The sequence below is a fragment of the Lepidochelys kempii genome, chromosome 15 (assembly GCF_965140265.1).
Source record: "Lepidochelys kempii isolate rLepKem1 chromosome 15, rLepKem1.hap2, whole genome shotgun sequence".
Classification (NCBI taxonomy): domain Eukaryota; kingdom Metazoa; phylum Chordata; order Testudines; family Cheloniidae; genus Lepidochelys; species Lepidochelys kempii.
In genome coordinates this window covers 23,361,745-23,383,295 of record NC_133270.1, presented here as the reverse complement: position 1 = coordinate 23,383,295, position 21,551 = coordinate 23,361,745, and the positions used below count along the sequence as shown (strand labels likewise).

Genomic DNA, 21,551 nt, shown 5'->3' with positions numbered 1-21,551 from the left:
GAGGAGCATCAGGTCTAGAATATTCCCACTACAAAACGTAAACATATAGGACAAACTTACCTTACGTGTAAGAACAGCTGTTTCAACATATTGGCCATGAAGACTGTATCAAATACAGTATGTTGAAACAGCTGTCTGACTGTTCTGGAGGTTTAATTTACTAAATCATTGCTCATTTATTACTTTCCCCCCCCACAATTTATACCAATGCTCATACCAGCCCCACTAGGCACCTGGACAGAAAAATAACTATAAAGTTATATGCATCATCTGAGCACGTCAGTTAATGGTGATAAAAGCTTCCCCACAACACACCCCAATCTCCTCCTCAACGCACCTCTTCTGAAAAACGTGTAATGTTTTGTAATCTTCTCTCACCACCTGTTGGATGAACACATCTAGGGACGGATGGCATGCAAGCTGGTCTCAGGTGCCCAATTAGAATACAAATGAGTGATGGTCTCTACCAGCCCAACAGGTATGTCTGCATTGCAGCTGGGAGTGAGACTCGCGCTAGCTCAGCTTGAGTTAGTGTGTTAAAAATAGAAGTTCTGAGATTGCAGTTTGGGGTCTCAAGTCCACCCCATCTCTTGGCTCCGAGCTCAGGTGGCTAGCCCAGGTCTCTGCTGGAGCCACAGCACCCACCCTGCTATTTTGAGAGTGCTAGCTTGAGCCAAGCTAGTGCGAATCTGTCTACTCGGGCTGGGAGGCTTGCTCCCAGCTCTAATTTAGACACTCTAAAGAGGGCTTTATAGAGCAAAATCAACATCCAGCATTGTCTGTGAGCCTATCCAGTCTATGGAACATAGAAGTCATGTGTTCCATGCACGAAGCACTGTGAAGTAAGCAGGCCACTGCATTCTGTCCAGCTGAAGTTTCCAAGTGGTCTGCGTATAGAGCATCCTGTAGTAATCCAGTCAGGAGGGAACAGACGTGGATAAATGTAGTGAGGTCTGTATTTGAGGGGGAAAGGATGCAATCTAATTTCTGCATGTAAATTGCGGGGTGGGGAGCACTCTTGACCACTGTTGTTTTCTCGACATCAAGAAGTAGTTGGGGATTCCTGGCTTGTAAACCCAAATAATAAATGGTGGACAGAACCACCCATCTCTTAATTGAACAGGCAGATATTTCTGCTGTCTCCAGTGGTGGTTTCCTTACAGCCAACCAGGATAACTTTTGTCTTATCCAGTCGGAGGGTCAGCCAGCTAACTCTCATTCAGCCGCCAGTCTCAGCTGGGCCCTGGGAATGCTGAATAACCAAACCATCTAGGTCGGATGCAAGGAGGGTGAAGAGCTGCAGGCTGTCAGCATATGGATTACATTGCAACCAAAACTGTCTCACTATCTTCCCCTGAGGCACGTACTTAGGTATATAATGGACAGGGAAGGGTGTGCAATAGAACAGTATTTCGCAATACTCCACACGAGAGCCCTCAGAATGGCTGGGCAATTGCACAGCACAACCCTCCTTGTGTGTTAGAGAGAAAAGAACAAGGAGATTCATGCATGATACCAGGCTTGGAAATTTTAATCATTAATAATCATCTACAGTGTGCTACTGTCCTACAGAGTTGTGCATCCTCTGAAGTGCTGTGCTGAGGAAATCTCAAATGAAAAAATGAATGCATGAAGTGAATAACATTTTATGAATGAAATCCCGTGGATTAATTTGTTTTTCAAGCATTCACAGACACAGAATTGCAAACTAATTCACAGCAATTGCCATCGGAAAAATCCTCTGGCAGTCCATTCAGAAAAGAAGAAAAAAGCTAAAACCAAAACACCCTTTCCAGTGCTTATATAATAAATGACTGCCTCACAGGCAGTATATCAGCAAAATCTTTATATCGAATTCAGGTCTGCCTTTTATAGCAAAAGCTTTGTATCAAATTCGAGTTTCTTGCATGTTTTCACAAGTGAACAGCCCAGGCAAAAGAACTCGGAGATCCTGGATGAAAGTCAGTGAATATAGAATATTCCAGAATACGTTCAAATTATACTTTAAGCCCGATCCTGCAAATTCAGACTCCCAAATATTAACTTTACTCCCATCTGAAGGTATCACCATATCATCTAGTCTGACCTCCTGCAAACCATAGTATTAAACGTAGTGCCTAGCACAGTGGGGTTTTGATCCATGACTGTGACGATCATACGTGTATGGTAATACAAATGATAACAATTAATAGGAGTAAGGGTTTGCAGCTCCTGGTTCGCTGTGTAAGATATTTAGAGAACAAGAAAAGTCCTGTTATAGAAACGCTGCTGCAGAGGGGGGAGCTGTGGCATGCAATTGCTGCCTGGTAACAACGTTGTCAAAAGAAAACATTGTGAAATGTTCATACTCAGTGAATCTTAGGTCAGCTATGTCTCAGACAGGTGTTGTTACCCTCTGGCTTCAGAGCGCATCAAAAGCTTCAGTCCCAATCTGGCCAGCAAAGAGACTCATGCCTTGTATTCTGTTGCATCCATGTTTCTGCCTGCTATAAGAAAGAAATAACATCACCGTTTTATTCCTGGTTCTTCTCTGTAATAGTCTTTGTCAGATTGCATTATATATGAATATCAATGAATATCAGAGTTCACTTAAAACATCACCGGAAAAAAAAACCCTGGTACAATTATCCTTATGGGTAGAATAAAGAAAGAACTATGATTCCAATTTAGATAAAAGGTTTCAGATAGCAGCCGTGTTAGTCTGTATCCGCAAAAAGAAAAGGAGTACTTGTGGCACCTTAGAGACTAACCAATTTATTTGAGCATAAGCTTTCGTGAGCTACAGCTCGCTTCAAGTACTTGTAATAGAATATAACCTCTAGGCAACAAGTTGACTGTCAGCATCACATTAAAAAAAAATCAAACCCAGATCAACATGTTTCCTATGGTTGTCATAGCCCTCTGAAGCTATTTTCATACCACTTGAAGAGTTGGTATTTGTCTTCTTAGCTTGTGTTGTCCTGTCTATGAGAAGAGCAAAAACACTTCATGTTTGACTTCCAAAATGTACCCATCGTCAAGCAGGATAAAGCGGTGTGAAATCTTTGACCAGCTTTTTCAGCATCACAAAGAAAGGCTAATGCAGAACGGTGATGTAACATTCTTGAGCTCTGAAGAATGACGATGTTCCATCATAGCCAAGGGGTAACAAAATTCCAATTCCAAAATTCTTGGCCCTGATTGTTACTATGCTAGTAGTGCAAAGGGTCTTTAGTGTGAAGAAGACTGGCCAATAAGGCCATTTTAAATTACCAGAGTGATGTAAAAGGGCCTTAACGTAAATGAAAATCAAACCCTTAATCTCCTATAATCCCAAATTCTCAGCAACTCTTGGTGTTCACACCTCAACTGCCAGAAGAGGGCCTCATCCTCCCTGATTGAACTAACCTTGTTATCCGTAGCCTGATTCTTGCTTGCATATTTATACCTGCCTCTGGAAATTTCCACTACATGCATCCGACGAAGTGGGTATTCACCCATGAAAGCCTATGCTCCAATACGTCTGTTAGTCTGTACGGTGCCATGGGACTTTTTGCCGCTTTTACAGATCCAGACTAACACGGCTACCCCTCTGAGACTTCTCATCATCCAGACACTCTTTGTCCAACCATGTTCTCAAACTCATTGATTTATCATTTCTTTGGATTGCAGATACTTAGGCCAAATTTACCAGACACTTCTGCCAGCCTAGTAATATCAGTCAGGGGATAATTTTTGGCAACATTGCTATTTTGCCAAGTACTTACTGTAGATTCAGTTATACAGGAGAAAAACAAGATTAGAACAGTTTTAAAGTCCCTCCTTGGACGAAGGCTTTGGGGCTGGTGGGTAGGATAAAGAATTCTGTTAGCAATCTTTGTCACAGAAACACACTGTGATTTTTTTAAAGTAGACACGTGCTTTTATAGAATAACAAGACATTTGGCTCTTTGCAATATGATGATTCTATCAAAAATCATGGGTATAGTCACTTTCTATTTTCACTTCTTAGACAGAAACATATGTTATCAACCTGCCTACAGTTGTTTTCTCGTTCTATTGTATTACATCCCTCCTTTGAGATATCAGAAGCCATCTCAAAATGTACCATTTTACAAAAGTTTAATTTTGTGAGGTCTTCTGTGATTTTCCCCTGAGTATATTCAGCCATCTGTGGCCTGGGAGTAAATGTTATCATTTTTCACTTAAGAAAGGTAACAGATGATACCCAAGGAATGAAAGACTTACCAGCCTTTTGTTTGCAGTCTACTGTGTTTTCTCATGATTTCTGAATTAATGGCTTTCTGTACAACTGAATTTCAGCTAATCAACCAATAAATTAACTGTCTCAAAGACATGTTAGGCATTCACTGGCTATGCAAAGAAGGCCATTCAAGAGGAAAGGAGTAGGAATCCGTATTTGAATTGTACGGAATCAAAGGCTAGAGGAATATGAGATTTGTCTAAATAAAACATTCACCATATAATTGTTAGAATAGACAACAGGGTGTGATTCTGATGTCACTCTGTTTCTACGTTGGTGTAACTTCATGTTCTTCAGTGGAATTACATCTGATTTATACCAGCATAGCTGAGAACAGAATCAGGCCAACAGTCTCCACAAAGATCTGGAAAAGTTCTGCAACTTTTTGAGAAACTATCTCCCAGATGCTGAAGACACATGGAAAAATATTGATATTCTAAAAAGAAGTGACTGAACAGTTCTGAACCACACAGATGATATTATCTTTTTCCACAGGAAACACGTATACAACATAGGAGTTCGCTGAGAAATTCAATCATGGAAATCAGGGAAGTGGGACTTCACCTTGAACTTAAACAAAATTGAGGTCATTCCTAATAAAAATGGAGAAGAGAAAGAGATAATCAGATGTAGGGACATGACTGAACAAGCAAATACTTGAGTAGGTGCAAGGTGAGGGAGTCTGCAAAAACAAAATCTTAGAGAAAATCAGGCCAAGAAAGAATATTGGGAAGTGAAAAAATCTTCATTAAATGGAATTTGAAAATTATCTGTGGGGTGCAACCAATACACTGTACAAGAAATCACATTAGAGGAGTGGAAATAATTAGTATCAGAGCAAAAAGCCAGAGAAAGTCTCAGGCAAGTTTAAGGCTAACACATTGCATGCAGGAAATGACTTTTAACGTGGATTTCAAAGGCTAGGAGATAAAATGGACATAGAGAGTGAGAGAACATTTCATAGAGGGGTGGAGGGGCAAAACACGTAAGAGCAGTATACATTTGAAGAATGCGCCCCCCCAAAATACAATGGCTAAGGTATGAGGAAGCCATTGAGTTTGCAGTGAATGGTGAAGGCTGCTGCTGGTGCTGCCTGACCTGGCTACAAATCTACACTACTGGTTTTTCACTATGTCTGATACAGGCAGTTCTTTGATGTGATGCAGATGAGGAGCGCCGTTGCATTACGCTGGGGCACTTCTCTGACGTCAGAGTTATTGTGAGCAACGTCGCACGGCTTTCAAAATTCCATTTTTTAAGTTAAGACAGAAAAAGGGTAATTAATTGCAATGTTTCGAATATTGTCAACTTGTGAGAGCAAGAAGTGGATATGTAAGAGATGTATACTGTACTTTTTTCAGAGTAACAGCCGTGTTAGTCTGTATTCACAAAAAGAAAAGGAGTACCTGTGGCACCTTAGAGACTAACCAATTTATTTGAGCATGAGCTTTCGTGAGCTACAGCTCACTTCATCGGATGCATACCGTGGAAACTGCAGCAGACATTATATACACACAGAGACCATGAAACAATACCTCCTCCCACCCCACTGTCCTGCTGGTAATAGCTTATCTAAAGTGATCATCAAGTTGGGCCATTTCCAGCACAAATCCAGGTTTTCTCACCCTCCACCCTCCCACACACAAACTCACTCTCCTGCTGGTAATAGCCCATCCAAAGTGACAACTCTCTACACAATGTGCATGATAATCAAGGTGGGCCATTTCCTGCACAAATCCAGGTTCTCTCACCCTCTCAGCCCCCTCCAAAAAACACACACACAAACTCACTATCCTGCTGGTAATAGCTCATCCAAAGTGACCACTCTCCCTACAATGTGCATGATAATCAAGGTGGGCCATTTCCAGCACAAATCCAGGCTTTCTCACTCCCCCCCCCCCCCTTTTTCCCGGGGACACACACACACAAACTCACTCTCCTGCTGGCAATAGCTCATCCAAACTGACCACTCTCCAAGTTTAAATCCAAGTTTAACCAGAACGTCTGTGGGGGCGGGTAGGAAAAAACAAGGGGAAATAGGCTACCTTGCATAATGACTTAGCCACTCCCAGTCTCTATTTAAGCCTAAATTAATAGTATCCAATTTGCAAATGAATTCCAATTCAGCAGTTTCTCGCTGGAGTCTGGATTTGAAGTTTTTTTATTTTAAGATAGCGACCTTCATGTCAGTGATTGCGTGACCAGAGAGAGATTGAAGTGTTCTCCGACTGGTTTATGAATGTTATAATTCTTGACATCTGATTTGTGTCCATTTATTCTTTTACGTAGAGACTGTCCAGTTTGTCACTTTGGATGGGCTATTACCAGCAGGAGAGTGAGTTTGTGTGTGTGTGGGGGGGGGGGGCGGCGGAGGGTGAGAAAATCTGGATTTGTGCTGGAAATGGCCCAACTTGATGATCACTTTAGATAAGCTATTACCAGCAGGACAGTGGGGTGGGAGGAGGTATTGTTTCATGGTCTCTGTGTATATAATGTCTTCTGCAGTTTCCACCATATGCATCCAATGAAGTGAGCTGTAGCTCATGAAAGCTCATGCTCAAATAAATTGGTTAGTCTCTAAGATGCCACAAGTCCTCCTTTTCTTTTTGCGCATACTGTACTTTGGCATTATTATCATTTTTAAAAATTTATATTACAGTTGCACTTAGAGGTCCCGTCTGAGATCAGGGCCCCACTGTGCAAAGTGCTGCAGATGCATAGGAAGAGACAAGATGGGTGAGATAATATCTTTTATTGGAATAACTTCTGATGGTGGAAGAGACAAGCTTTTGAACTACACGGAGCTCTACAACAGGGCTGGGAAAGGTACCCAGAGTGGCACAGCTAAATACAAGGTGAAACAGAGTGTTTAGCATATGTAGTTAACACATATTCTAAGAATCCATTCAAGGTGAAGTGGTCCCTTAACACCTAGCAGTCGTAGGACAAAAAGGGGGAGTTAGTGGGTTGCAGATTGTTGTAATGAGCCATAAATCCAGTGCAGGGCCGGTGCAACCGCTAGTCGAACTAGGCAGTCACCTAGGGCGCCAAGTGGTTGGGGGCAGTGGTGGAGCAGAGGTAAGCTGGGGCAGCGGGGTGGGGGGGCGGTGCACAGGGGAACCACTCCCCTCCCCAGCTCCCCTCTGCTCCGCCTCCTCCCCTGAGCACCGCTCCGCTCTGCTTCTCTCTCCTCCCAGGCTTGCGCACCAAACAGCTGATTGGCGCCGCAAGCCTGGGAGGCGGGAGAAGCGGCGGCGTGCTCGGGGAGGAGGCGGAGCAGAGGGGAGCTGGGGTGGGGAGCTGCTGCACGCGGCTCCCCGGGTTGAGGGGAGAGAGGGAGGGAGGGGGCGGCAGGGAGCTGCCGCAGAGAGGGCTCCCTGGGCCAAGGGGAGGGAGGGAGGGGGTGGCAGGGAGCTGCCGCAAGGCGGGGGGGGGGGGGGCGCGCGGCGCAAGGTGGGAGTTTCGGCTAGGGCGCGAAACCTCCTTGCACCGACCCTGATCCAGTGTCTTTATTAAAACCATGATGTTTAGTGTCTAGCAAAGTTATGCATCTACGCTCAAAGGTTTCCTTTGAGGACGAGGACTGAGAGGTCAGAAATGCAGTGATCATCTTGTGAAAAGTGTTCGCCCACAGTTGATAGGATGTTTTTGTTTCTTATCATTTTTCAGTGTGAGTTCATTTGAGAGCTCAGTGATTGTCTGGTTTCACCCACATAGTTGTATTCGGAGCATTTAGTGCACTGGCTGAGGTACACCCATGTTGATAGGCCTGTGTCAGACCCATGGATCTTGCAAGGTGTGTTGTGAGGAGTAATGATCATTGTAGCAGTGGAGATTTGTCTGCAGGTTTTGCACCTGTTCTCATAGCAGAGTCTGGGGCCCGCTTTGATCTGTTTATGCTAAACAATCTGTTCCACTCTGTATTTAGCTGTGACGCTCTTTGCACCTTTCCCAGACTGGAAGAAGAGCTCTGTGTGGCTTGAAAGCTTGTATCTTTCACCAACAGAAGTTGCTCTGATAAAAGAGATTACCTCACCATGTCTCTCTAATATCTAATATCTCTCATATCCAGGGACTAATATGACTACAACAACACTGCAAGCACACCTAGTGAGAGACGGTCCCAATCTCTGAAGAGCTTGCAGTCTAACCTCCTGATACTGCAACAATTTAGAAAATATATATTCTATAATCTCATTTCCAAATAATGTTATTAAGAACTGACTTTTTTCTTCACAATTTATATGCTAAGGCTATGATCATTCCATTTCTGAACACAAAAGAATTGCATCCGATACTAAATACAGTTTAATTATAAAAACATTACTAATCATATATTTTTTATGGAAGAGGGCTTGTGATTGTGGTAGATTTGGGAGATCTAAGGATATAGTTCCATATCTAGAGAGAGACTATGGCTCTGTTCTAAGATTCTTGGCTGTATTATCAGCATCAGATTCATTCTCTGATATTTTGAGGTATTCTGACAGGCAAGATGCAGGGCATGAACTCACCCTCTTCTCCTCCTCAGCATTTTCAGGACTCTAGAAGATTTCTTTTCCAGTTTCCTTTGTAGTCTTCAGGGGCCTGATTCTCCCTGTGCGCTTTGGGCAATCATTTACACCTGTGCAAAAGTGGGTGTAAAATGCTACCCTTCTGATTTGTCCTTGTTTTACACTCTCTGTGCTCAGGTGTCAGTGAATCACTTGGAGATTGCAGTCAGGTTGACCATGACCTCGAGGGGTGGGAAGTCTCTGAGCAGTTGGAAATCTGAGCTGTGAGAGAGAGAGAGAGAGAGAGAGAGAGAGAGAGAGCAAATGTGCCAACAGCTATTTGCTAATGCCACTTTGCAGCTTTCTCTCTGAAGAAATGAACAGAACAAAAAAAGCCTTCACAAGTATGGAACTGAATCACATAATTCTTTTTTAAAAAAAATGTGATACCTGAAGAAACATGAATAAAACCTTCCTGGTGTTACTTGTAAGAGTGAACAGAGGTTAGCTGAGTTTTTGTGCCAGTGAATGGTGAAAGTGACAGTGAACTACTGTCCTACTACAGGCATGGAACTATAAATAGGTCCATTTCTCTTCTCGGAGAGCCTTTCAGAAATGCTGTTCAAAGCAAAGATATAAGAGGAGCTGAGAAACAACGAGGAGTCTGAAAATTTCTGTCCCTTTTAACGTCAAGTTATCAACCTGTTGATTCTTCCTTTTGAAACCAGAGCTGCTGAGGGCTATTAGACTGAAGAGAGCTACTCGTTGTGTGCTATTTAAAGATTTTGGGCTGCGGTTGGGGTTGGTACATACTCCTCCAGTGGAAGATGTCATATCTTCCAAAGTGAAGCATGCTAAACTGACCTAAAGCCACTTTACTGCTGAATGAGAGTGTCCACACAGGAGCTTAATCGCTTTAATACATCCACTTTCAGTTTGCATTAACTTTCCAAGTGTCCCCATGTAGGCCAGAAAGAGGGCCTCCTAGAACCCCAGGGAGCATAAGGGGGAGGGTAGACACTGCATCATCCTCTGTGAAATGATAGCCTCCGTTCTCTTCTATTTCCATCCAGCTCCACCATCAACTGAGGGAGGGAGACAGCAGGGAAATGACCCTGCTGCCTCCCTGACTGTCTGCTCTCTTGCTAGATGCTAGCTTTTGCCCCATTGTCTGCTTCGTATGTCTCTCAGCACCAGGCCCCTATTAGACAGGGAGAGGAGGCTTCTGCTTGTGTATTGTATTGAAATGATGGTAGATATACATTGGCTGGGCTATGGCTATGCTATTCATTCACATTTTGAAGGGCAGCATTTGTATTTGCATGAGTCATATGGCTTCACTGGATCAAGTCGCTAACGCATTTGGAGCACCCAGCAAAAGAGCTAAATCTGTGGTGACACTTGTCGGCCAGCATCTCTCATCTGAGGACCTCAGAGCACTTTGCGGAACTTCACAATACCCCTCACAAATACCTCCCCAAGTAGATCTTATTATATACCTATTTTGTGGGTGGCTTATGAAGGTCAGCTAGTTAGTGAGAAGCAGAACAGGGGATAGGTAGATCTATTTCCCAGGAGTCCTGATTGCATGATATACATTGTCCACATCCCTGAGCAGTGTTCTTTCATGGCTACAGCAAGCATGTGCAATGTATGTATTTGGGTATTCTCCTATAACATTAAAGCAGCCGTTATTACAGAAGGATATGGATTTCTTCCCAGGTAGCAGTCATGACAGATGATGATTACCCAGATGAGCAGTAAAATCATATGATAATGCAACCCTATATTTCGATTAGTGCTGGCTTTACTTTTCAAGCCAGTAAATTACCAACCCTCGCATTATAGCAATGATATAGTATTCTCTCCATCTCACGCAGTAAGACACGGCTGGCTGAGAAACATTCAAAAGAAATGATTCAAAATGGTCATTGCATTTTTTAATCTTTTTTTTGGTTGGACATGCTTTCTTAAACCAGTAGCACTCAAGGTCCCTGGGCAAAATTGCAAATGGTGGCCAGAAATTCAAACCCATAACTCCTCTTATAAGGCCAGATGGGATCACTGTCATCATCTACTCTGACCTCCTGTGCGCAGGCGCTGGCTTCTAATTTTCCCCGAGGGGTGCTCAACCCCCGCTCAGCCCCCGTCCTTCTCCCAAACCCCTACCCTGTCTCTTTCTGCCCCCGCTTCAACCACATCCCTGCCCACACTCCACTCCTTTCCCCAGGGCCCCACCCCACCTATTCCTGCCCCCGCGCCGCCCCACCTCTTCTCTGACCCGTTCTGCCCCTTCGGCAAGCGCATCCCATCCCCGTTCCCTCTCCCTGCCAGCGCCTCCTGCACGCTGCTGAACAGCTGTTCTGCGGCATGCAGGAGGTGCCAGGAGGGAGGGGGAACAGTTGATTGGTGGGGGCCACAGGTGGGCGGAAGTGGGGGGGGGAGGGGAGCTTGGCTGCCGGTGGGTGCTAAGCACCCACTAATTTTTTTCCCTGGGTGCTCCAGCCCTGGAGCACCCACGGAGTCGGTGCCTATGCTCCTGTACAACACAGGCCATAGGACTTCTCTGAATGAATTCCCATTTAAACTGGAGTATATCTCATCATAAACTGCTCTGAAAAGTTATTTCTTTATCCAGGAAAGATATAAACCTTCCTGCTTCTGGTTTTTAAGACAATCTCTAACTATTAGGGATTAGGAGAAGGCTTCCCTGGAGAGAGATTATTCCATATCAGCCTAATGTGAGACTTCTTGTGAGACTTCCCTAATGTGAGACTTCCCTGGAGAGAGATTATTCCATATCAGCCTAATGTGAGACTCTGAAACGTGATGGCCACCGATGGAGACAGGATACTGGACTAGATGGATCGTGGAACTGAACCACTATGGCAATCCTTGTGTTCCTTAACAGAAAAGATTGATATATATTGCTTTGCCTTCTTGGGGTTTCTGAAATTGTTATTTAATTGACATTTCAAAAAGAATTTATCGTGCAAGGGTGTGAATTTGGGCCCCGATAGTACGATCCACAGCCTGTAGGCATGCAGCAACTGGATGGAGTCGCGTGGGAGAGGAGCATCAGGTCCATGATTATCATAAGCTAAGTAGCACTGTGTTACCATAAATGTCCAACATGACAATAGTTTTACTATCGTGAGAGCACTCCCTATGTGTTTTATAAAGATTACCAGTCATTTACTACTACATACAGCTGGCATAAATTTACCAGATGACTGCTCAGATACTATGCTAGATAATTAAGAATGCTTTAAATACCTACCTAGAGAGATAATTCTCAAAGTTTTGCCATATACACTCCATGCAGAATAGGCAATTTCAAAGTAAGAGATGCAACTTTGTCAAAGGCCTGCTTCAAAAATTATTATTGATCCCCTGCTGGGTTCCTCTACAGTGCAGTCCATTAAAGCGCCCAATAAAGTATCCAAACCTGATTGTCAGATTGGTTGGAATATCCATTTATGGTTATTAATTCAGATTACCTACTCTAGGTAGTGGGGGAAGATGCTGAGAAAAGATAAGGAACAGCAAAAAAATTATTCAGAGAGTGCGTGCATAAATAGAGATGAGAGATTCTAGCTCCAGCTACCTTTTGTTCTCTGACATGCGGTCAGTGTTGTAAAAAGAAAACCATCTTTTCACGCGTCCTCTATTGCATGGGACACAGAATGGCATTGAAGCACAAACCCAGAGACCTCAGTGGGTTTTTCTAACATGTGGTTTGCCAAAAGCAGACAGGTGACAAGCTTTCTCCTGCTTTGAGAATTTCTCATCCTTTTATTGTCACAACCTTGAGTTTACATTTTGGAACACAAGTGTCAAGATGTTTAACACAGCTGGCTTTGTGAATAAAGTCTGTTGGGACATCATGGGCTGAAGCAAAACAGTACAAGCCTGTTCTCAGGAAAGGTCTCTGGAACAGCAGAGGATACTGGTGTTTAGCTAAAACACAGAGGACTGTTTGACAGGTTGCAATTACTCCTGCCACGTGCATCAGGCTGCTTTCTGAACCTACACTTAATGGGGTGCAGATTGGCTATTATGAGGGTTTTTTTAAAAAAATGGCATCTTGCTCAGGTCACATATGTGATGTTATTTACGCTGCTAATCAGGGTTCACCTTTGGCTGCAGGATTTGCTTATCATTCCTGGATAAACCTCAAAAAATCACCAAATTTCTTTCTTTCTTTTTTTTTTAATGACATTACAGGAGCAAGTTTATAAAAAGAATAGCAAACATCAGAAATCTCAGCTTTGACCTCCATGAATTTCACGATACAATTGCCATTCTAGCTGACACCTCTGAGATCCTAGCACATGCTGTGTATAGTACACAAGTTAAGGAATCAGTTTCCTCCAATATATGTTTTGTTAGGAGATAAGACAGTAAATAAAATTTCGTTTTGGAATCTATGAACAAACATGTTTGCTGATATGTGTTTGTGTGAGATCAAGTGTTATGGTAGTACACTCTATAATATACATCTAGAATAATATTGAATTAGGCTGATATGTGCTGCATAAGGGCCACGAAAAGAATCTGTGATTAAGAACCTCTTTCTCTTCTATAGTTTAATCTACCTTAACTTTGTCTGCAGGATGTGTCCTCCTGCCTCTTGTTCCTTGGGAATCCCAATATGAATTAAATCTGTTATGCAGGAAGACAAAAGTGATAAAGGATGACCTTTAACTTTGGCATGATAGCCTGCAGTATTTGTGATTTACCATCTGTCATAGTTGATCATTCTTAATAATGATACAATTTATAAAATGTTCACGAGGAAACAGCTGGAGCCTGAGAAAGGGTAGAGGGGCAGGGATATGACCTTCTAGTGACATGAATGAATGTTGGGGGCAGGGGGCAGGGCATACAGATCCTTCTGGGCCTGATTCTGCCACCCATGTATGTAGAGAATTGTACGTGACTGCAGAAGTAGTCCCAGTGGAATCAACAGAATTATGCATGAATTAAGGTACTGCTCAAGGTGACTAAAGATAGCTAAATTTGTAATTTAAGATCTTGCAGCCCCTTCACATGCAGAACCCCTGTTGGTTTCAGTCATGGGCATGTGAGGACAGCAGGATCAGGCTCCCAAGTATGACCAGTGAATAATCAGATATTGCCCAAGCTCACTGCTCTTCTACTGGCATTAAAGTGTGAGACTGGCCACTTGGCATAAGGCAGAGTCAATGGAGTGTAACTGGATTAATTTAGGGAAAAAACCCTTCAAAGAACAATGAGCACTTATGGAAGATTGTAAATGTTCCCTAATGTTTAATAAACACATAATCTCAGTTGTACGTTCTCACCCTTGGATGAGAAAGTGGCAGATTTTACCTGTGAGTCACAACAGATATGCGGTAGTGGAAAATATAAATAGCTTTCCACCAAGTGGGGTTCATTAATATATGTTTGAATCCTACAACACCATTCAGCTATGAGAGAAAAGTACACCAGAATTGTTTTGGATTATAATAATTTTAGCAAATCATCTAATTTATATATTAAGCTTGCTTAATAGTCTTACATTGCCTTGCTCTTTGATCTGAAGCAAACAGTGGTGAATAGTTTATCTAATGAGGTTAAAAAAACCCACGTCACAACCTGCCTTGTAATTTCTAAGAGGTGCCATTATGGGACTGGAGAATGGGTTCCAAAAGATTAGTTCCAATGTTACAAACTTCTTTTCACGAGATACACACAGGGGGAAAAATAAAAATAATAAAGGAATGCAATTCTGCAGACAAATGTTTCATCTCCATGCCTTCTTCACTAAAGACAATCATTTCAACTAAATGCCAAAAGGCATTTAGCTGTAACATTTGTCAGCAGAACAGGGCTGGCTTTAAGTTTCCCTCCTGATTTACAATTGAGTATTTTTATTAGATTTACTGTACTGCCACATGTTTTGTTAACCTCTAAGAAATAAGCCGGCCTGTACATTAATCATTAGGATTGATATTCATCCTCGTGTACAGGGCCAGCAGAAGGTCCTCTGCATTACTTAAGCAATGCAGTGCAGATAGGGGTAGGATGTTTGCAGAATGGCTGCTCACGGATACTTGTGGGGAAGAAAAATGCTCTTGTGGTTAAGGTGTTGGACTTGGGACTAAGGAGACTAAGAGTTCAATTTCTGGCTTTGGAATAGACCTTGTCTACACTTGCGGTGATGTGTAGGGTATGTATAGCTATCCGACACAGTGTAGCACTAGATGAACCGCTATGCTGATCTGTTGGCCAAGAACCTCCACCACAGGAGAGGAATGCAAGTCTCGGCCCGGCGGAGTTCCTCGGCCAGGCTATGACCATGTGTTTCAGGGGAAGACACCGCGCTATGCAGCACAGCTATTTAAAGCCTAATTATTTGGGATTTTCATACCACTCTTGTGGGTTTCATAGAGGGGGGTTCATTAATATCCACGGCAGTCATTCCTCAATAATCCCTACTCTCGGTAACGCACACACCATGTTAATAGGGAACGTTGGCAATCACAGCTTTATCATGACTCTTGACAAGTCTCCCATTCATATTTCCCCACTCCCCGGTTTGTCCAAAGCAATGAGTTGTAAACATTTACAGTAGATGCACATAGGGTTTATTCATATTCAAATAAATCCATTATCCTGGCCCGGAGTTTTGGTAGTTTTCTACTCTTCCTCTAGAGTATTTCTCTCAGTAGTGCCATCTAATCAGGTTTAGGTTTTAATTAAACAGCTGTCATTTGCTTCCTAGTTCTGTTGCGACCTGATGTTGTATTAAATTTTAATTTAGCCTAGGCTGGATAAGAAGTAGATTCCTTCAGACAACAAAGAAACACTATTAGCAGGTTACAGTTGTAATTAAGAAAAGCTCTGCTGAAGTGCTAATGCATTCAGGTACAGAGAAGGAATTAGAGATAAACACTTATGTAATTATTATTCAGGGATAGAGCAGGCAATATGAATATGCAGCTCCCACATGAGTTAATAGAATTCCATTTTTTGTATGCTATCTATACTTTTTTTAAAAAAAACCTCAGTTTACAGAAGCCAGACACGGGTGTTTACCATTTCACATCTGGGACGTTTTAGTCTCTGTGGTTAAGATCCTCAGCTGCTGAAGCTTGGCATAGTTTCATCAGCTTCAGTGGAGTTCTGCCAATTTATGCCAGCTGACCTGTAAATCAATGTTATTACCCTTCTGTAGATTTCAGGCACTGTCAGTAATAATCACTACAGACATGTTAAATTCAGGAAATGGTTCGTCTCTAACAAGCCCTACTACAAATATATAAAAGACACCTACTTGAGTCTCTCTGAAATGTTGTTACTTGTCAAAGATCCATTTTAAAAAATATGTAATATATATATCTTATGGACAGGCAATTAGTTCAGTTCAGACTTCACACTCTTTCTCACAGAGGAAATACATTTTTGGAGTCTGAAAATAGTTAACTCGTAAAAAGGTCTTAACACAGTCTATTGTAATTGCACAACACTGGATCCAAGCATCTGAGATACTGATTTTATATTGTAACTTTTCCTCCCAGTGAAGTTTATTTTTGTGATGCAGCAACTGCTAATCAGCACGGCGAGTTTCTCAACATGCTGAGGGGAACACGGGGCAACACTTTATGTCAAGATCAAGATAAAAGTATTTCAGAACATCCAAAAATAAATGGGCTAGTGATGTGTCAATTCTTAGACCTATTCTCTTGTCATCAGCTTCCCAGTTCAGATGAAGTGTACAAAAGGAATAACAATCCTTTTGTAACCTTTGCATTAACCTTCACTAGTGCCAAAGATGATGTCAATGTAGCTGATAATCACCAATTGGTTTTTAAAATGAAGCTTGTTGGGCCCCATTCTCCTCTTGCTTACACTGGTGTAAAGCAGGAACAACTGCTGGTTACTGGTATAATAACTGGTGCAAAACTGACATAGGTGAGATCAGCCGGGCCCATATAAGCCTTTGAAGTCAATGGGAGTCTTTCCATTAACTTTGATGGGCTTTGGATCAGGCCCTGAGTGGAGAGTTATGTGGTTCATATTCCCCTCCCCACCAGAAAGAGTTCTCAAAAGTACGATTATTCAGCTGTACTTGTTAATTATGTCCCTTGTGGGACATATTTTTCTACCTGATCCTTTGAAGAAAAAAGTCCTTTATGGAAGAATGACTTGGAAAATTGCATTGTGATAAAATGGTCCAGGTGAAATGCAACTTATCACAGGGGCATCACCTCACCATTATGTATGGGTCCTAGGATATATTACATATATACACACACAAGCATATTACTGTGTGTGTATATGTATAATGTCTGACTGTATATGGTTTGCAGGTTGCTCACCAATGGTTTTGGCATGGATGAAGCAGCCTGAATTTGATCCTATATGTCTTCTGCAATCTACATTTTTTTCTCCACAAGGTGATACATTTCGGTTCTCATTCTTGCTCAATCTATAGTCCTTGTAAGGACTTTGCAGGGTTTTTGTTTTGTTTTTTTTCACTTCTGCTTCTGTCATCTATTTCTTTTACTCATGCTGTCCCTCCCTACTTGATGGCAGCTGGTTATAAATGAGACTGATCAACATAAATGAACATTAAATAGTCATTTACTGCACAAAACATCTGGTTTATGCCTTACCTAATGGAGAACAAAGAATGTAAATATGGCTTCATGGCCAGTACAATGTCTCCAGGTGGGATTTTGATGGGGAAAGATTTTAAAATTTGCATTTGGCATTCTGTTGTTTTTGATGCCACATCTCTTTCTAATGTGACATGAAATGAAGGTTTCACTCAAGCCCCCAAAGAAGGAAACCACTTAACAGGCACATCTTTTAAGGAGAATTTGGGAAACAATGAGGGGGGGAGTCCTTTTATCGTAACACTTGGTATCCACATCTACAACCACTGACATAACTTGGGAGGTAGGGATGGAAAGATTTGTGTAGCTCTATAAAGATTGTGACATATGACCCTGTCTTCTGCAAAGCATGAAGAAGAATGCAGAACAAACCTGATCTATTGCGTCATGCTGGCGATATCTATTGGTGTATTAATAATTTGCTATTTTGTATCATCAAATTACTTTAGCAGTGCACCTAATTTTTAAAATTGCAAGTCAAGGATGAAGGTCAATAAGCATCATGACTAATTTCCGACAACACTGGAAATGCCTACGTTGTGCCCGGTGGCCATGCTTCTTTAACGTGCATCCCCTTTTTGTGCATGTGTGTGTACGTGTAGGATACAGAAGTCCTCAACACGGCCATTCTGACAGGGAAGATGGTATCTGTTCCGGTGAAAGTTGTTGCTGTGCACGAGGATGGTTCTGTGATCGATGTTTCAGAGTCCACTGAATGTAAATCAGCTGATGAAGACGTCATAAAGGTATGGTGGCTAAACTAAGGTGTGCAAAGTGGAGAGATGGAGCGTCCCCTTTCTGCCCCACCTCATCATGCCCCTGAACAGAAGCCAACCACAATCTCTGTCCTTGTGCTCTCTGTGGCAGTTCAGGCCCTCAACTTTGCCGTCATGGAATCCCACCCAGAAAAGATCCAGTGTCAGTGTTCAAAAGGGCATTTGATTTCTGGAACTTATGCAGGGAGAGCATGCCCCTTCTGTATTGTGGAACCCAGCAATGCAGGTGCTGCGTGTGTGCCTAGCAGAGAGGCTGGTGTGAATCCCTGGATTGTACAGCATGAATGCATGAACACGGAGAGTGCAGGGCCCTCAGTGGTGCTGAACCACCAAAAGAGGGAGAATGGAATCATGGCCCTGCTTCTTTTTTTGCTTGCTAGCAGATCAATGCTGCTGAGGGGGAAGCACATGCTGTCTGGTGTTATACTTGGGAAGAATCAATCCGTCATTCAGGCACCCTTGTTGCCATGCAGTCCTTCTGCACCCATTATTACATAAATAGTAAGAGTTGCTAGGATTGATATATTGCCAGGTTGCTAATACACTCCTGACCTTTTTGACCTTGTTTTTTCCAGTCCAGAGCTTCTCCTAAGCAAAGACATTGCACTCTACCAAATTCCAAGGTGGCTTTGTGATGTGTATAAGAGTGACAATTAGACCAAGAGTGAAATTCTAGTAAAAAACTTCTTTATAGTAAGATCTATGACTTTTTAAACCACCTTGTCCCACCTACTGTAGCAAAAGCAGACTTTGCTTTCAAAAGTAATAGGTTAAATCGGTTCCCTCTATATTAACACCAATCACTGGCGAGACAAAGGCATTGTAAATATGACCTTTTCAAGTCATTGACTGTATAACTTTGCCACTGTTGTTACCATATAAAACAAAGTCATTCAAATTATTATTATGTAGACATAAGGGTAGAAAAACATTTTAACTGGAATTGTGTGTCTATTATGTCTGCTTTTTGTTGGTGGTGCATAAGCATCAGATCTGAGTAGGATTTCTCTTACCTTTATCCTTACCTCTATGGAGTTTTCAGAGAGTAGTCTGGGAATGGTAGTTGTTTTTCTTTGTCTGAGTTGCATGGACACACCTGTTACAGAAGATAAGGCTCTACACTTACCTCTTCTGCAAACAGAGATCCTCTGACCCAGGAACTTTCATACTAACTACCTCTGCAGCCTTTGAGAAAGAACATTCCTTCTGGTCTTCTAGGTAGTAATTGTGTCTTCTCTAAATACATTTCTAGATCTGACAAACCATATTTATATGTTCTCTGTAGATTGCTATTTGAAGCACCAAAGTCCATGTCTTAGTATTTTAACTCATCATTGTAACCTTTTTTTGTAGATAAGACCATAGAGGTCTTAGTAGATAGCACATACTTTGTCAGAGAATTTTTCATGCTATCTTAGGAGAACAAGAAAATGTGTATCGTCAACCTATTATTCATTTTGAAGTATATGTACATGGATTTTCACCGGATCCAAAAATTCACCCTCTCGTCTTATTTAAAAAAAACTTGGAATGACTTCATTATCAGCCATTGCATCTGGTATGTGGTAACCAAACACATTTCAATTTATCTCCAAAGACAATAAAGGGGAGTGGGTTAAAGAACTTATTTTGTAACATTACTGGTGAAATTTTAGGGTATCTATTGTCAAATTAGAGAAGGTGTTTGTAGAAGTGTTACTAGAAGAGGAGGTGTTTTCATCAGTATCTTGTAAGTCTTGATAAAAATCGCAAAAAAAACAAAAACCCCAAGACATACTTTGGCATGCTGCATTTTATGACGTGAGCAAATTCTCTCATGCCACATGTGGACAAAAAGGAATTGTGCTGAAATGTGTACCGGACTCAACATGCACTTCAATTCAAATTCCATTCAAATTCTCTACATAAGGTAATTGATTAAAGAACTATAGTGATGTTCTATTGTCAGGTCTGGAAGGATCTGAACCAAATCATACGACATATGAGAGGGGTAGCTGTGTTAGTCTGTATCCATAAAAACAGGCTTTGAGTCTTGAAGTCTGGAAATCATACTACATCACCCTCATCATCAAATTCAACACAGTATTTTATCCACAAACAATTTTTCCTGACTGCAGCTTCCTTAATTATGTTATCAGTTGAGGTTTTCACGTCCCCAGACCAATGCTAGCTGGCTTTGTGCACGTTTGTTCAGGTTTGCTTGTATTTTTTGTTTCACTCTAACCCAGAAACTCCAACCCAACACCTAAGTTGGTGACAAAATCTATAGCCAGGCAACGTTTGCTTGCTTTTGGTTTTTTTGGGGGGTCCACACTTAGCTCTCGTTTTCATGAACACAAATAATTTCTGAGTTATCTAACAGAGACCAATTTACAGTACAGCTGCAGGGGGAGTTGATGGGGAGGGGTTATTTGTTGTGCATTTAAGTAAAATGTTTGTAAACTTTAATGGCCTGGTTCTCATTTGCAGTGTGACTCCGGGTTTCACCACTCTGGCAGTGTAATTAAATTTGTGACCGCTTTCTGATCCAATCGCATTGCCAAATGGGTGTAAATGGACCTTAGTGTAAATGAGACTCAGTCAGGCCTTATGTGTTTCTGTTTCCCAGTATATCCACTGAAATAAAATCACACTTCCTTTTTGCTTTCAACCCAATTTTTTTGACGTCTTTACCAGAGGACACATGAATGAATATCTCCACATGTGACCAACTTGATTTTCAAAGGAGCACAGTCGCCCGCTATAAATTTCACTTTTATTTTTTTGCTATGTACTATGCTGCTGTTCTTATCTGATTAGTGGCTCTGTTATTTATCACTTCACAATGAATTCAGGTTTCATAGGGGTAGCCGTGTTAGTCTGTATCAGCAAAACCAATGAGGAGTCCTTGTGGCACCTTAGAGACTAACCAATTTATTTGGGCATAAGTTTTTGTGGGCTATAAGCCACAAGGACTCCTTGTTGTTTTCACAGTGAATTGTTGCTCTTGTAAACTCAAGAACTGAGGGGGTTTTTTCACTTCAGAAAACCAGATACAGGTCTGTAACACAGAGCTTATGGACTTACCTTTTGTATTAGTAAAGTGTCTACTAGTTCTAGAATTTTCTGTGTTTAGAGAAGATTGGATCACGTTAGACATAAAAAGGTCAGGAAAAAGACTTCCTCCCTAATAAAATTAACATCTGCAGCCTATAGGGAGGTGTTACATTTCAAAACACTGCCTGTTTAAAATCCAGTTAGTTCAAGCAGCAGCCCTCCATATGGGTATGCTGTCAAAGCTGGGCATGAAGTTGTTCTGGTTCCTGAATTTAAAAGGTCCACTGGAGCCGGCAACTAAATAAGGCTTGACATGACCTCTAAGAAAAGAGACAAGCTTTCCAGTTGCAGTGGT

At 41.9% G+C, this 21,551-nt stretch overlaps 1 protein-coding gene across 1 annotated transcript in view; it reads left to right on the top strand.

Annotated features, from left to right (window-relative positions):
- Window positions 1–21,551, top strand: part of LOC140898584 (transmembrane protein 132B-like) — a 361,367-nt gene that overhangs the window by 285,418 nt on the left and 54,398 nt on the right. Inside the window, exon 5 of the mRNA XM_073312583.1 lies at window positions 17,987–18,130. Coding sequence (XP_073168684.1) covers window positions 17,987–18,130 — 144 coding nt within the window. The remainder of the gene's footprint in view (window positions 1–17,986; window positions 18,131–21,551) is intronic.